The sequence below is a fragment of the Tauraco erythrolophus genome, chromosome 16 (assembly GCF_009769465.1).
Source record: "Tauraco erythrolophus isolate bTauEry1 chromosome 16, bTauEry1.pri, whole genome shotgun sequence".
Lineage (NCBI taxonomy): Eukaryota > Metazoa > Chordata > Aves > Musophagiformes > Musophagidae > Tauraco > Tauraco erythrolophus.
The window spans coordinates 6,492,071-6,508,435 of NC_141480.1; the positions used below are offsets into that span (position 1 = coordinate 6,492,071).

Below are 16,365 nucleotides of genomic sequence, written 5' to 3' on the forward strand. Positions count from 1 at the left end.
GCTAGTCCCAAGCTTTGTGGCTTTTGCATTTTTCCAGGAAAGCGGATCCGGATCCCAAAGAGCGACATGGAGTGCTGGGGAGGGGAGAGGGGGGTGTATGGCAGTGCTGGCAGGACAGGGATTTTGGCTACCCTATTCCAGCCCCCATCTCTCTGGGGACCAGCTCTGCATCTCTCTATGGGGACACAAGTGCCAGCAGAGACAGGGTTCAGGCACCCAGGAAAAACCAAAGGGCAGGCAGGAGTCTGCAGTGGGATTCGTGGAGCTGAGGCAGGGGGTTGTCCTCTGCAAGAGAGTTGCACCGATGTCTCTATTGCCAGAAAGGAGATGATGCTCTTGGGGCATTTGGTGGGGTGACTTTGCTTGCCCCATCACTCCCTTGCTCTCTGGGATGCTGCTCCAAAGCTGTAGGGCAGGGATGATGCCCAGGAGACATGCTGTGCTCTCCCTTTCCTCCTGCTTCGGGAGGACGGCAGGAGAAGCTGGGGAATGGGAAGAAGGTGCTTGCTGGGCTGGGGTGTGCGTGGGGCCACGCAGCTCTGGGATGCACCGGTCTGAGGCCCCAGGATTGCCTCTGGGAGCAGCAGAGTCTAAGAGGAGCGGGGAGGCCATGGGCCCCAGAGAGGTGCTGGGGCAAGAGGATCTGGGGGGAAAAGAGGAGCGAGGGAACGCACCTACTTAACCCTCTGCAGGCATCTCCCTGTCCTGCTGAAACATGGTGAGGTTCAGAGCAAGCCAGGGGACAAGGCAGGGCTCGGTTTCCCAGGGTGAGTGCCTCTCCCTGCAGGGGAGGTGGTGGGCTGGTGATCTCCTCTGCAAACCTGCTCCAGCTGTGATTGATAGCTGCTTGAAGCCTGGCCCTGGGGACCTCCCAGCCCTCCCTTCCCCAGCCCTCCTGCTTCCAGGAGATGGCATCACTCGATCATGGATAGCTGCACCAAGTCCCAGGGAGCGGCTAGGGAACCTTGGCCGCTCTCCCTCTGCTACATCCGCCTGGTTTCCACCAGGAATCTCAGGCCTGGAGGATTAGAAGGAGCTCCCCAGTCTGGGTTTGGTGCTGGGGGTCTCTGGGGTGGATGGAGAGGGTCCTGCCACCTCCTCTTGTCCAGCTGGGAACCCCTGAGGGCTCTGGCAGCCCCTGACCTGCTCACCCATGGGACCCCACTGTGGGTGACATCCTGGGGCACCGAGGGTCCCCAGCAGCACCCTTCAGCCCCAGTCCAGTAGCTGGGCTGCTCCTCGGGTATCCAGTGGATGGGAACCCATGGAGGGCTCCTTGCCTGGCACTTCCCCAGCATAAATTTTGCCAACCATATTCCTCACCAGCAATTAACAGGCCAAAGAAAAGGAAAAGAGGGAAGTTATCATCGGTGGATCTTTATGGCTCAATTGTCTTCCCCTGCCCCGTTTGCCCTGCGCCAAGGGAGCTCCCGGCACAGCTGTTTGCGGGCACCTGGCTATGCTGTACCCCGCTGAGCCCTTCAGCTGCCGCAGGGAGGGTACAGGTGTGGGGTGCTGCCCCCGGACCCCTGAACTCCCAGTCCCCAGCAGCTGCCTAAGCCCTTGGTCATGGCTCCACTGGCTGGAAAAAGGGAAAGGGGCACCTGGGCTGCATGTCACTGACCATTAGAAACAGCCAGCAGCAGGAATAACTCCAGCATCCCCCGTCCCTGAAACACAGCCGTCCCTGGGGTAGGACCCAGCAGCCACCTTCGTCCCTCTGTACCTCCCACCATCTGCTCAGCCACGGGATTTTCTTCTTTTCTATTATTTTTTCCATTCCTTGAGCCATTGTCTCTTTCCTGGCAAGAGGAGGAGGAGGAAGACCTTGGCTCTTTTGTTTAAACAAAGCCATGGCGGCACTGAGACCTTGGGAAAAACCAGGATGGATGGAGTTGTACGGTGCATCAATCAATCTGCTCTGTGACGTGAGCTGGGATCATCACCGGGTGGGACAGTCACCTTTGTCACGAGGGAGGGAGCTGGGACGAGGCTGGGTGAGGAGCTGATGCTGAGGGGCACAGGGAGGCGAGATGAGGATGCTGCGAATCGCTCACCTCTCACGGTACCTCTGGCCATGCCAGGTGTTGGGAGGCGGAGCTGGGGTGATGCCACCTCTGGGGGTGATTTCCCATTGCTGGGGTTTCATTCTGCTCCCATCTTGCAAGCCAGATCCCTTATCTCTTCCCGTCTCCCTTTGGTCTCATCCTGGCTCCCACCTCCTTGCGGGGCATGGATGTACATGAGGGCATCCAACAACATGTAATATTTTCACCCAATTTCAGCCAGAATTAGGGCTGGAGCAACAGGACGAGGCGCCCAGGAGTGATGCAGAGCTGCTGCGAGTCCACAGCTCTGAGATTGGGGTCACTGCCCTGTTATGACTCCAGCGTGGCGTAGTCGATGGCAGCGTGGGAATGGCAGCAGCCTGGCCTGGCCATGGCAGGAGGGCTGCGAGGTGGCTGCGGCAGAATCTCGCAAAGTTCACCTTGAGCAAACAGATGACAGCAGTGCTGCAGGGGCTCAGGGACGCTCCGATCCCTCCACGAACGTGGGAGAGCTCAGGATGCTGTGGGGAGGAAGGGCTGGGGTGGGAGCGAGCCAGGCCCTGGGGAGCACCGGGGGCTGGAGGCTGTCCCGAACCCACTGGCCAACAGTGGGGACATCGGTCACCAGCTGGATGGAGGAAAGCAAGAAATGGTCTGGTTGTGCATCAAGTGCACTGACCTCCTTGAGTCAGAGGCTTTGCTGGTTTTGGTACCGTTTTCCTCTTAACCCCACGGATCTGGGAGGCAATTCCACCCTGGAAACACTTCCCAGGTTCATATCAGGAAAAAGCTCTGAAAGTCTGTCATTTTATTCCCTCTTAATTTCATCCTAAATCTCTTTTTTCTCTCTTTTTTTTTTTTCCCTTTTTTCTGTTTCTTATTGTCAGATTCCAGGCTGTTTCCATCCAGGGAAGGTGAGGACAGACCAGTCCTTGCCCTGCTCATACTTCCAGCAGAAGAAGGGGCTGGTGCAGAGGAAAGGGCAGAGGTGGCCTTGGGGAGGTGACAAAACACCCTCCTGGAGCCTCTGCAGGGCTGTGCATTGATTTGAGGAGAAAAAGCCACCCTACAAATGATGACTGTGACTATGCGATGGTGGTCATTGCAGCCAGAGTGTGACACTGGTGGGCAGGGGGGCTTCGGGGGGGCAGGCGGCTCCTGGCTGCAGGTGATGGGGGATTCTGGCCTGGATGGCACAGAGCTAGTCCTTGGTCCCTCGTGTCCCCCCCGGAGGAGAGACGTGTCTGGCCTGACGGGTGACGAGTGGGCCATCTCTGCTGGGGGCTGTTTCTGGCTGGTGGCCACCTCCCACCTTGCAGACAGACACGACTCCACGAGGGTCCCGTTTCTGCTTGGTTTTCCCAACCAGAAAACACATGGGGATGTTTTTGCTTCTTTAAGAGAGAAAACAGGCAAGAAAATCCTCTCGCCAAAGGATCGCAAGCCCCTTGGAGCCACGTGGGAGACTGAGACACCCCATTGGGTCCATGGTGGGGGCATTCACCCCACACACAGCCAGCTCGCTCTATCCGTCTGTCCCGCTCGCTGAGGCTGGGCTGAGCTTTGCTATCAGGGTTGGGAGGGTGGGTTTGCCCCCGGGTGGAGTAAACTCCAGAGGGCCCAGAACCTTCTCTTCCTACCAGCCCCACGTTCTGAATGAGCCCACAGATGCTGCCGCGGCACGGGAAAACACCAGCCCAGGGCGAGGGTTGAGCGTCCCCCAAGGCGAAACGGGGCTGATGGCAGCTGGGATTTAACAGAAGGGCTCAGCCCAGGGCATCCCATGCCCAGGGTACGGATGGCTGCAGGGACGGGTGGGCTCCTTCAGGGCATCCTCGCGGGCGACCCTGGCGATGCCCTACTGTCCCCAAAACCGGCTGCTATAAAGGGACCCCGGCTGGTGGCACAGGGACAACTGCAGGGTGGTGACAGCAGAGGGGACACGGGGTCCTGGGTGTTCCCCGGGGCCACCCACTGCCTCAGCCCCATGGAGCCAGGATGGGAGGTTCGAATTCGCCCCCCTCGCCCCGCTGGGGTTCCTGCACTTTGAAATGCAAACCTGCCTTTCAATGCAAATCCTGCGAGAGGTTGGGCCCAATAAAAGCCTGTGGGCAGGGAGGTGCCTGGCCCCAGGACACAGCTCCCCAAGGCGCCCAGGTGAGCAGCGGCGAAGGAGGGGCGGCCGCCTCCCCGCCAAACCGAACCCGGCCCGCAGCCAGCGGCACGGCGGCACAGCATGTGCGCGGAGCCGGCCGGGGAAGATGTATGTAGGTTATCTTTTGGATAAGGACACCAACATGTATCCCAGCCCTGTTCGGCATCCCAGCCTCAACCTCAACCCCCAGAATTATGTGCCGGGGCCACCCCAGTACTCGGACTTCGCCAGCTACCACCATGTGCCGGGGATTAACAACGACCCACACCACGGGCAGCCAGCTGCCGCCTGGGGCTCTCCCTACACCCCTGCCAAGGAGGACTGGCATTCCTACGGGACCCCCTCGGCACCTTCCACCGCCAGCCCGGGGCAGTTTGGATTCAGCCCCCCAGATTTTAACCCCATCCAGCCCCCAGGCTCTGGACTCCTGCCTCCACCCATCAGCAGCTCGGTCCCCCAGCTCTCCCCTAACGCCCAGAGACGCACCCCGTATGAGTGGATGAGGCGCAGCATTCCCAGCACCAGCAGCAGCGGTAAGGAAACCCCTAGCCCTGCACCCTGGCACCTTCCTCGGTGCACAGGGATCCCTGGGCTTGAAGTCTCGTGGGGCCGGATCCTGCCCCGGGGCTCTCCCTACATGGCGACTGCCGGGGGAGAATGGCATGCTTGGCCTGCCCTCGGCATGGCACCTGGTCCCCAAAGAGCAGGGGGACCTCACTGCCAGGGTGGCAGGGGCCGAGGGTTGGCAGGGCTGGTACCGTCCTTCCGCATTGCTGACAGCGGGCTTGTGCAGTTGGAAAGTCCTTTTTCCTGACGAGTCGCTGCCCCTGCGCCCCTGCCCTCGCCTGCCGCCACCGGGTAGGATGGGCAGAGCCGGAGACCCTCCGGGATCCCAGGGCCCTGCCAGCCCCGAGGGGGTGTTGGGTGGGTGTGCAAGGGTGAGCGCGCGGGGTTGCGGCTGCATGTGAGAGTCCGTGTATGGAGGGTGTGCGTATGTGTGTGCAAGGTCCCTCACTGCCTGCACAGCCGGGTGAAGCTGTGTGTGTATATGTGCCCAGGGAAGGTGCCATATGTATATACGTGGAGGGAAGGTGCTGCATGTGCTCTGTGTGTGTCTAAGTGTGTTCAGTGCCTGTGAGGTGCCGTGAGCTCTGTGTGCGTGTGTAAGGTACCATAGGCAGTAGGTGTGTACGGAGCTTGCTGTACAGATAGTGTCGGTGAGCGTGTACGGGGGATGATACATGCCCGGCGTGTGCGTGCACGGTGCTGCGTGCTGAGGACGGTGCCGCGCACGGTGCACGCACAAGGTGCAGCGTGAGTGTGCATGTGTGCAAAGCGTGGCGCGTTCGGGGACGGTGCCGCGTGGAGGGTGCGTGTGGGTGCTGTGGGTTTGGCACGCCGCGCGCGCGTGTGCACAGCGTGCGGGTGCCCCGCACTGTGCGAACGGGTGCCCCCGCTCCTGTGCCTGCCGCCGGCCCGGGCACCACGCGGTCGTGCTGTCCCCGGGATCCTGTCCCCCTGTCCCCCGGGTCCTGTTCCCGCTGAACTCCTGACCCGGGGGTGGGGGAGAAGCGTCTGGGCAACCCCAGCCCCCTGCTTACTGGCCGGAGGGGCCCTGCTGCCCACTTCAAAGGCGGTGGGCAGATCCCTGCTTGGGGCTAGCCCAAATTGACAAGGGCTTTGCTTTGTCATGGAGATGGTGGCCGGCTCCTTTGGCAGTGAGATGAGGTGCGGGGCCCTTTGTCCAGCCCTACCCTCACCCTTTCATCTTCCCCTCCAGGTTGTCACTGCGGCTGCCAGCCCAGCCCGGACCCATCCTGCTGGTGGCAGGACCCTCCATTCACCAGCCTTGCCCAGACCTGACACCCCCTTCCCTTGCCCGTGCTGGCCATGAGCTCCACAGATCACTGCTGGGGCCCAGCTCACTACAGGAGTGGTCTGTGCATCTCTCAGGGGCGAGTTTGCTTTCGGTTGCCCCACAACCCCCGCACTGGGGCCAGGGCTCCCTCTTTGCAAAGTGTCTCCAATTTTAGGCTTGTTTCTGGTTCCCCGCTGTCCCAGCTCCATGTAGAGACCCTCGTGCAAGCGTTTTGTGCGGAGGTGCCTGAGGTCTTCCAGCATGGAAAATAGATCCTCATGTTCAGCGGGGATGGGAATGAGGCTGTCCCAGTGGGACCAGTGGCTGCAGTGGAGCAGGCAGAACATCCCAATAAATGGAAAAAGCTAGACCTGGTCCGGAAAAAAGGAGGGGAGAGGCAGGCTGGTATTTCCTGGTTCATTTTAAGCACTGAATATACTTATTTAGGAAAAATACCTCCCCCTATACTCAGTGATGGAGACCCACAGGCATGCCAGAGCTGACGGAGGCCCTGGGGTGGGAGGGGGTGTGATCCTGCAGCCCCTCCGTGCGTTCAGGGGTGCAAGGCTGCGAGTGCAGCCGTGACCTCGCCGCTTTTGCAGGTCCGAACGTCTCGGTTTCTTCTGGGGAGAGAAGTGGGAGGGAAAATTAGTGAGGGGAGAAAGACATCAGCACACGTCTCCTCTGGATCAAGGGCACAGTTTTACACCCAGCAGTGGGGCTGAGATAAAACAGAGGCTTGAAAGTGCCTCTGATTGAGTTAGATGACAATTGAGTTGATTGAATTCTGGAAAAATATCATTAGTTCCTTAGTTTGTATCTCTTAGATTAAACACATACAAAGGGAGAAATAAAATCAGCCTTGTTCCCCTCGCACACAGCCAAGGAACTGCCCCAGCCCAGCCCCAGCAATGCGGGGACGGGTGCTGGGGTGAAAGCCCCTGTTTTATGGTGCTCCCCAGGTTGGATGACCGGCGAGGTCCCTTTTTAAGGCACTTGCAGATTAAAGACCTGCTCTTGTGTCTCTGCTGGGTCCAAGCCCAGTGCTGGTGGTGCCAAGCGGTTGCAGGATTTGGCCACAGTAGGACCATGTCCTGGGGACAGTGGGATGCAGCCCATGTTTTGCAGGGCTGCCCTTTAAAAAAAGAAAAAGAGTCTTTCTCTGTTAAGCTTGAAAGAGAGCAGGGCAGAGATGGGTTTGACTTAGATAAGGATGAAATTCTTAGATGAATCGTTTTATTGAAATCAATAAACTGGACTTTAATCAGTCTGGATTGATTAACTACCCGTCTCACCGCAGCGGGAATAGCAAATGAATACGCGGAGTTTTTTTGCTATAAATATCAACAGTTTCATTGCGAATGCTATAAATCATAATACTTCAGAGGGTTGTAAATTCAGGTTCCCTCTCTGTCTTGCCTTGTATAAACAGCTCTTGGCCGCAGTTTGAAAGCTTTTGGGAAAGAGCTGCGTGGCGGTGAGAGAAAATGTTACACAGGGAATAGAAGTGTGTTGGGAGCTTCTGCAAAATGCGATCCAGAGCCCGAGAAAAATCAATGAGAAATCTCCCGGTGACTCGCTGTAGAGTCAGGCTTTACAGGGGGGATGATTTTATATACCTGTTGCTAAATACGTGCGTGCTTCACCTGGCTGTGCCGAGATAACCCCACAGGCGAAGGGACTGCGATGCCAGAGGACTGGTCGCTGGAAATCGGGAGCTAAAGGGAACAGAGCTGGAAGATGTCTCCAGGCCTCATTTCTCTCCCCGATGTCACCTCTTTTTCTGCTCATAAAATCTTCACGAGCAGCGTGTCAGAGCCTCATGCTTCCTCCTTATTCACAATCATTTGCAAACTTCCCTGCGAATTGCACCCCAGCTCTATAAAAAGCTCAGGAAGGCGGCTGGAAACAGCGGCTGGCTGAACTTTGAAATTCACCCTCTGCTCGTTAGTTATGTAAATCCTCAGATACTGCCCCGGGTCTGGCTTTTAGGTCACTAATCGAGCTGGGGCCACACCGTGCTAAATATTGCAAGTGAAAGTGCAATTGGGGCATCCCTTGGGGAGGGGAACGTGCTCAGGGCTTCACGTGGTATCGGTGCCCGCGGTGCCCGGGCGGGATTCGGGGTGATGGGGCACAAAGAGTGATGCTCCGAGCACGGGCGAGCGGCGATCTGCTGGGTGAGCCATTTTCCATGCCAGTTTTCATTATTCCCAGCTCAGTTTTCCAGCTTGATTGTTTGGCCCTAGTGAGGTCCATGAAAGGTGGAGGAAAGAGTAAAAACCCCATTAATGAGACAGAAACGTTTTCCCTGGACAGGTGGGGTTCATGCCATGCATGGTACATTTTGGAGTGATGGTGATGGCTGGAGGATGGTGGGTTTCCCCAATTAGTCCCTGCCTGAGGGACCCCTCTTTAGGACACAGTTGCTCCCCATGAGACCCTTTGCTCCCCGAGGTCACTCAGTGTGTGCTTGCATCGGGCCCCATCGGTCTTCTCCCCTTGAATTATTAACCCACAACCTGCTCCTGGCCCCCGCTGGGATTTGTTGACTGCTCAGCACACTGGCCAAGGTACAGGCATTTCAAACTTTCCTAGAACTGACTTTCTTTGAACAAAAAGGGTTTCCCTGGAGCACTGGTGGTACCTACGTGATGGGCTTGGCAGGCTAATACCCTGGGATTAGTAGAGGGACACTTTAAACCTCTGGCCAATGGCAGATGTTTCCTACAGGAGACCTTTCAAGGACGCCCACACCACCACTGTTAGCTTTGCGATCGCCTGGATAAGGGGCCAGATCCTTCCCCCACGCTGCCCCATGGTAAGGATGGGCTGAGCCCTATGAGGCTGCGAAGCAGGAGAGGAGTTCCAGTGCCCAGCTGGCACCACCACCACCTTGCTGTCCTCCTCCTCCCACTGCAGCCTGGCCAGATCCATCCAGGCAGCTGATCCAGATGAGGTGGATCAGGGCTCAGCGCCGTGTGGCTGGCGTGAAGGTGACGCTCTGAAACGGGCCGTTTTCAACCCACATGCCACGGCCAGCCCGCGTGCCGCCCCGGCACTCCTTGCCCTCCCGCGCTGGTGCGGTCTTTGACCCTGCGCAGGAGCCTGGCTGGCGGCGCATGGCTTGGTGCTCATAAAACCATAGGAGCAACCGAAGGAATCCACCAGTTGCCAAAATAAAGGGCTGAATCACTGCAGGGCTGGGAAACGCTTGCCCCAACACCCGACCTCAAGCTGCCACCCCTGGGGTTGAAGCATCTCCTGTCGTGTTGCTCCTCTGTGTCCGAGAATGCGGGGTTGTGATGGGGACACGCCAGCTTGCTGCGACTGCTGGCAACCTGCTCCTTGTCCCCTTGGGGTCTGCACCTCCTGGGAGGAAGATGAGGCTTGCAGGAGGGGTGCATTCGCCTCGCATATATGGGTTTATGTGCAGAGCTGGCACTGTCACGCTGCTCCAGCAGTGCAGACCCCAGCCGGGATCAGCCCGTGCTCTGTACACTGATCTGTGCTCTCCTGATTCTACTCTTCTCCGCATGTTTCTGCCCCATCCCAGCAGCCGGGCACTGACCTGTGCAGCTGCGCCACGTGCTGAGCCTCAGTCTCTGCCTCCCGGCTCTGCCAGTCCCCTAACCCCCAAGCAACCAACCACCCATGGACACTGACTTATGGCAAAGCTGCGGGGCTTTTCCAGAAGCACAGAGCTCCATCCTTTGCGTGTGGGAGACCAGAAAGCCATCGGGACAAGTGGCACTGGTTTGTAAGTAAAACATTTCCAGTGCACGTTGTATCAAGCCAAATCCGGTTTTATTGCTCACGGGGCGCCCACGGGAGCGTTGCTGTTGGCTCCAAAGTCTTTGGCACCAGGAAGAAATCCCCAGGTTGGGTCAATGTCAGGCAAACAGCCATGCCGGGAGCTACCCTGGGTGCAGGAGGGTTGCTGGCTTGCAGGAGGGGTCCCAGTGCCCCTGGGCACAGATGAGTCCTGCCTTCAACCCAGCACCTTGGAAATGCCTGTTTCTCCGAGCTGGAGCAGAGCTGGGGGAGCCTTGGCAGGGTCCAGCCTTGGCAGGGTCCATGGGGTGCAGACTCAGCCGGCATCCCCTGCCTCCGCAGCACAGAGATGTTAAATATGTATGAGGGGGGGTGGTTTCTCTCACTCACTTTTTGACACCCAGCAGTTGTCTAAATCCAACGCCCTTTGGCAGAGGAATGATCTCAGGCAGGGATCTTGGGAAGGATTGCCTTCCGGAGGGGCTCCTTTCTCGCTGGCGGCGATAAAGCAAGCCACATGGCTCCGGTCCTTTGCTCCGTGTCGGTTGTCTCATCCATCACCCCTCTGCTTCCTGCGGCAGAGGAAAAATAGCTGATGATATTGAAGCACGCATGGGAAGGGGGAGGCTTGTGAAAATGCTGACCTGCTGGTTCCCAGCACTCGGGGAGAGTGGGGGGGCTTGGGTTTATCCCCCTTCCCTGGCCACAGAGGTGCGTGGGTGCTTTGGGGAGGCTGCTGGAGCTGGAGGGGAGCAGAGGGGAGTGAGAGAGTGTGGGGCAGGGGGGTGGAGGGAGGGTGTCGGGGGGCTCAACCCCTGCCGGTGTCGGTGCAGACGTCAGAGTTCCCATTTCCAGTAAGTTTAGGGACAGTGAAATGAGCTGGGCTGTCTGTCCCGAGCGCCGGCATCACCGCTGCGCAGCACGGCTGCCATTGCCTCTGCTCGGCAGAGGGAGCATCCGCCCCTCCACGCAGCGGCAGCTGGAGCACATCTGGCTGCCAGATGGAGTGACTCCAGCCAGCACGAAGGCTCCTGAGCTTTAGGAGCTGACCCCAGCCCTCTCCTGAGCCTGGGGTCTCCGTCACGGGGCATCGTTCTGCTGGCTGTCCCCATCTTTGCAGTGGGAGAGGGGTTTCGCCCCATGGAGCTGCAGAAGGATCGGAGGTTGAGCTGCCCAGGGAGCCCCACCAGCACTAAGAGCCCACGGCGCTGACCCTGGCACTGGTTTGGAGCTGCTTCTGTGCCTCATTTTCTCCATCCATAGCACTGCCTAAGCTACACCAGGGGTAGGGGGACGTTTTCCTTGATACTTTCCCTAGGGACGAATGGCAAATCCTGAGGGAGCACTGATTCTTCCGGAGTGGGAGGATTTTACCCTCTTTGCAAGCAGTTGCTGCTCATTCAGAATGAAGCAGCTTTATCAGGGAGAGGAAGCACCTACCCGGGGTGGGGGGGACAGCCTTGCACCCCACCCTGATGCACTTGAACTCCAGTGCAGACGAGTTCTTTCCCTGGTGCTCACCAGTGATGGCACTTCCACACCTGATGTTTTCCAGCATGAAAATATCATAGTGCCATCAGACAGGGGCGAGTCAACCACCCGGCACAGATGGGCAAACAAGGCTGTACAGGTGGAGCCAGTGCATGGGCAGAGCACCGCCGGGTTGGTGAGACCACACGGGGTGGCTCCAGGAGCACGTTGCCCAGACTTTCGGTGGCAGCTGTGCGAGGAACGGCTGTGCAGCGGGGCGTGCAGAGCTGCCGAGCAGCCGTGGGGCACCCTGCAATGTGCCGTCGTCCCCAAGCCTCGGGGACCTCTGCAGTGGGGCACGATGTCCAGCACAGCCGGGGGCTCTCATCTCAGTGGCACCGGTGAGCGGGGTGGGGATGTCGTACCCTGGATGTGCTGATCAGAGCCCTGATGGGTGCATAGCCCAGGATCAGCACACAGGGACCTAGTTGGATTTTCCCCTGGCAGGCTCCTGACCCGGTCCAGGGCAGGACTCCAGCATCCCTGTCCATGGGGCAGGGCTGCCGTGGGGAGCAGATCCGGGCTAGGGGTTAGGACCCTGTCCCCCCGCATGTGTGCGAGTGCGTGTGCGTGCACACTCAGGAGTGCGTCCTTCGGGGTTTGCAGAGCACATTAAAGCTATTCCCTTATCTAATCACGGCTCAGGTGAGTGCTATTAGGGTTATACATTAACAGCGGTAACGATACCCTCTCCCCACGCAGCCATTGGCCCTGCCTTGATCCCAAAGCCGAAACCATTCCCACTGGCCCCGCAAATGGCTCCATTTGGTTGCCTGAGCAGTTCCTTTGCCTGGTCTCTTGGGTACAAGCAGAAGGGACTTTAAAAGCCTGGCAGAGCTGGAAAGGGCAGCTGGAGGAGACATCCCCAGCACCCTCTTCGCATCCTGTGCACCCTGCCCGTGCTCCCTTCCGATGCAGCAGCTCCGGGCTATCCCAGCTGTGGGACAGCCCGATCCGCCTCCAACGGGCTTCACTGGAGACGTGGGAGCGGCTCCATCCCTCTGCTCGGCCACACTCCCTGCCGCAGTGCCAGGGTTTCCTTGTAGGTACGAGGGGTCCCCGTAAGGAGCCGGGCTGGCTCATCCCAAATTTCCTCTTTCCTTTCACAGAGCCATAAAAAGTCTCCAGGAGAGAGTTAAGTGTAGCCTAGCATTCATATTCAAGGTAGTTGAATTATTCATTGTCAATAGTATTTCTTGCAAATCCTTTGCTTTTCCTTGTGAATCACCCACAGTACATTCCTGAATTCAGCAAACATCGCTGAAACCAGCAATTAGGCGAGATGAAGAACTTTCCATCTCTGGCTTTTTCCTGAGCTCTCTGCTCTGAGTCTTTGCTACCTGATCTTGGGCACCGAGATGGTGCCCAGCTCACATGGCGACGGCTCGCCGGCATGGCCGGGTGTATCTGCCAGACCTGAGGCAAAGCACAGGCTTCAAGGATGAACGGGGAAAAGGGAATAACAAAGAACAAGCTGTGATGGATCTGTTTACAGCTGCAGCAGGAAATAATAATAATTCCTGCTGAAATTCATGGCATATGTGGTGTTCACAAACCGCCTTATTTCTTTATTCTTTAATAATTTTTTTCACTTTATCTGTCAATTCCTTTGCTTTCCAACTGTTTTTTTTTTTTTCTCCAAGCCGTGGTATTCAAACAGCAATATTGCAAGTAAGATGATTTTTAAGTCATTATCTCTTCAGAAAGGTTTTCGCTTTCAAATGAAAAAAAAATTTCTATGAGAAAGAAAAAAACTCATAGGAGTCCCTAGCATGGAGCAGAGACAGAGGGAGCCCAGTTTCTCACGGAGCTGCTAAACCCTGCATAAATCTCCGCCGGCGCCTCTGGTTTACTCTGTAACTCGCTGGGAACTGCTGTGTTCGCACATTCAGCACAGGTCCCTCCTGGGCTGGGGTACAGGGGCCCTTCTCACACCAACAAACCCTTCACCCGCGGGGCGGTGAGAGGAGGCAGCGGCCCCATGGGAAGGGCAGGGGTCCCACGGGAGAGTGAGGGGACAGCCCGGGGTGCCACATGGGATGGGTGCTCCCAGCATCACCCCAGCCCCATGCTGTGCCACGGTCGTTTTTTTCCCGAGCTGCCATGGCCACGTCATGCCAAGGAGGAAACAAACGCCCAGAAATGCTGCTGTGGACCCCTTTTCACCAAATCGCTGCGTCCCAGCCACGTGTCTGCAGACATCTCTGTACACATCTTGCTCAACCAAATTACCTTTTTTACCCTGTTTTTACCTGCAGGGTCACCCTGTGTGGCCAGGTTTGCTCTCGGTGGCGGTGAGGAGAGATTAGGTGTTCACTTCCAAAGAGCCCTGGGATGAGCTGGGCTCCCTGCTCCCTGAAGCAGTGACTGAATTCATCCCATCCCTCAAATAGGAGTTAGCGGCTAAAGCCCAGCCCCGGTGCTGAGGCATTTGGTTTCTACTCACGGCCATGTTGCAGCCTTGCCGTGCCCCTACCCCCCTCCCTTTGGTGCTGCCTGGGGACTGCGCTGGGACCCTCCATCATCCCAACCAGCCCCGGGCATCATCCTGCTCCCATTGTGCTGAGCCCGGGTGTGCTGAACATCCACTTCCAGGATGGGCAGTGTCCTGTCCACGCTGGTACAACCAGGGCAGCCCTGGGGAAATCCATGGAGCTGTTCTGGGTTTGCTCCTGCCCCTTCCCACAGCAGCACCACTCTCAGCAGCAGAAATTCAGAGGAAGATGGGCAAACGTGTCTGCCAGGCAAACAAACAGCTGGTTTCCCAGTCGGAAGGACCATGGCTGCCCAGCTGAAAGCACAGCTCCATCCCTCCCGATGCCCTGGAGCAGGATTTTGTTATTGGGAGTGGAGGAGCAAATATTCACAGCTGTGTTTGTTCCCCTCCTTTGGGGTCTTCTGCAGAGGAAAGCACCAGGGACTGGTCAGCAAACTGCCGGGCATGGGCACTCTCCCTCGCAGTGCCACCCGCACCCCCGCGGCTCCCGTTGGCTCTTGCTCCGCACCTTGCCCTGCCTGGGTGCCATTTAACGGAGGTGCTAACGGAGAAGGCAGCTGGGGCCGGGCTATTTTTAGCTGTATTTTTCTGCTAGAAAGTGGCAGGTGCTGCCTTGTGCACAGAGGAGATGTGGGGCTCGATGGCCCCAAGCTCTGTCTGTGCCTGGGGGGCCCCAAGGTGAGATTTGGACTGGCTTTGGTCAAACAAACATGGCTGGCCGATGGATCCAGTCCCTGGGAACCCTGGTGCACCACGTGGGCTCTCTTCAGCACATCTTTAAAGACTGCACCAAATGAATAAGCTGCTGCCCTCTGAGCTGGGTATCGGGAGGAGGAAAAGAACCCTCCTGGTGGCAGAGAAACGGTGTTGTCCCTGGGTTTCCCTCTTTCTCCTGTCCTGATCTGTGTGCCTTCAAGCAATAGCACCTTGGGTTTGGGTTCCCAGTGAAGAGCTGGGCATCCCTCAGCCCTCCCAGGCTGTGCTTTTTGCAGGAAGCTTGTCCTCAGCCCACTGCAGGGCTTGCAGCTCTGCCTGTCTCTGGGATGGTGTGTCATGGCTCATGGGATGTATAGCCCTTCTTCTCGGGATGCCTCTGAATCCCTCCTATTCTTTCCACCAAGCAATTTCCCCAATGCCCAGATGCTTTCCAACACAGAGAAACACCCTGGTGCTCCCCAGGATGGGCATTAAATCCAGTAGGACCCTCACAACTCTTTTCCACTGGTCCCTGGGGCTTTGCCATGTTTCTGCTGAGCTCTCCACGGGTGGCTGTGTTTGCTCCTCCATGTCCTTGGTGATGCTCCTACCTCTCCCTTCCATCCCCTCTCGGCTCACCCCTGCTCTGCTCTCTCTGCCAGGCAAGACCAGGACGAAAGACAAGTACCGGGTGGTGTACACGGACCACCAGCGTCTGGAGCTGGAGAAGGAGTTTCACTACAGCCGCTACATCACCATTCGCCGCAAAGCCGAGCTGGCTGCTGCCCTGGGGCTCACTGAACGGCAGGTCAGTGCTGCAGCGTCCCAGAAAACCCACGTGCTGAGTGGAGACGGGGCTGGGGAGGGGAAGGGCTGCAGCCCAAGCAGACAGCGGTGGTCCCACCTTGCTCCGCATCTCTGTCTTCTCTTCCAATCTCTGGGATGCTCCCCTGGCCTCAGGAGGACACCAAGGGCTGTCATCCCTGGCTGCCTCTGTCCCCACCTCCGCATAACCGTCTTTGTCTTTCTGCAGGTGAAAATCTGGTTTCAAAACCGGAGAGCGAAGGAGAGGAAGGTGAATAAAAAGAAGATGCAGCAGCAGAGCCAGCCCACCAGCACCACCACGCCGACCCCACCGGCTGTCGGCACGCCGGGACCCATCGGAGGCCTCTGCAGCAACAGCGCCCCGAACCTTGTCTCCTCATCTCCGCTGACAATCAAGGAGGAATTCATGCCTTAACCCCCTTCACCAGCTATAGACACCAAGAGATAAGCACTACGCAGCAGAGCCCAGCCAGTCCGTGTGCTCTGAAGAGTGGCAGCCCCTTCCCAAAGACACGATGGTCCCTGGCTGAACCAACAGGGAGACTGGCAAGGCTGACCAAGGTGGCACCGGGACCTTCCCAAGGGGCTGGTGGGTTCTCTCCTACATAAAAACCACAGGTTAGGTAGTATTGCTGTCTTGCAGCAGGAAACATGCACCTGTCTGGTCTCTGATATTTGTAGCCCAAAGCAAGGTGCTAACGTCAGCAGAAGGAAGGGGGTGGTGGCAGAGGATGGCTTTCCTGCGGTGCTTCAGGTGGAGCTGGTAGGACGCTTCCTTCGGTCCTCCTGGTGATCCAGCTGCCTGGAGCTTGTAGGGCAGTTTGAGCAAGACTGAACTAGAAAAAAGACCTGTCTGGACTCAGGGTAAAACAAATTTCCGCTGAGCTTGTCTCCTGGATCTGCTGCGCCAGGAAGGGCGGTGCTGAGGGCAGAGGGAGTTGGACTGCGGGAGCCAGGCAGGACCCTCGGCCATGGGACCCGA

At 57.8% G+C, this 16,365-nt stretch overlaps 1 protein-coding gene across 1 annotated transcript; it reads left to right on the plus strand.

Moving 5' to 3' along the window:
• The first annotated feature begins 4,309 nt into the window (after positions 1-4,309).
• Positions 4,310-15,798, plus strand: CDX1 (caudal type homeobox 1). Its single transcript, XM_009986091.2, has 3 exons — positions 4,310-4,736; positions 15,221-15,366; positions 15,592-15,798. Exons 1-3 carry the CDS (start codon positions 4,310-4,312, stop codon positions 15,796-15,798), a joined length of 780 nt encoding a protein of 259 aa, XP_009984393.2.
• The last annotated feature ends 567 nt before the right edge of the window (positions 15,799-16,365 follow it).

Excerpts from the sequence above, each read along its gene's own strand:
- CDX1 (XM_009986091.2), top strand. The coding sequence starts at position 4,310 with ATGTATGTAGGTTATCTTTTGGATAAGGACACCAACATGTATCCCAGC. Across the intron at positions 4,737-15,220 it reads TCCCAGCACCAGCAGCAGCG|GCAAGACCAGGACGAAAGAC; the intron begins GTAAGGAAACCC and ends TCTCTCTGCCAG. Across the intron at positions 15,367-15,591 it reads TGGGGCTCACTGAACGGCAG|GTGAAAATCTGGTTTCAAAA; the intron begins GTCAGTGCTGCA and ends GTCTTTCTGCAG.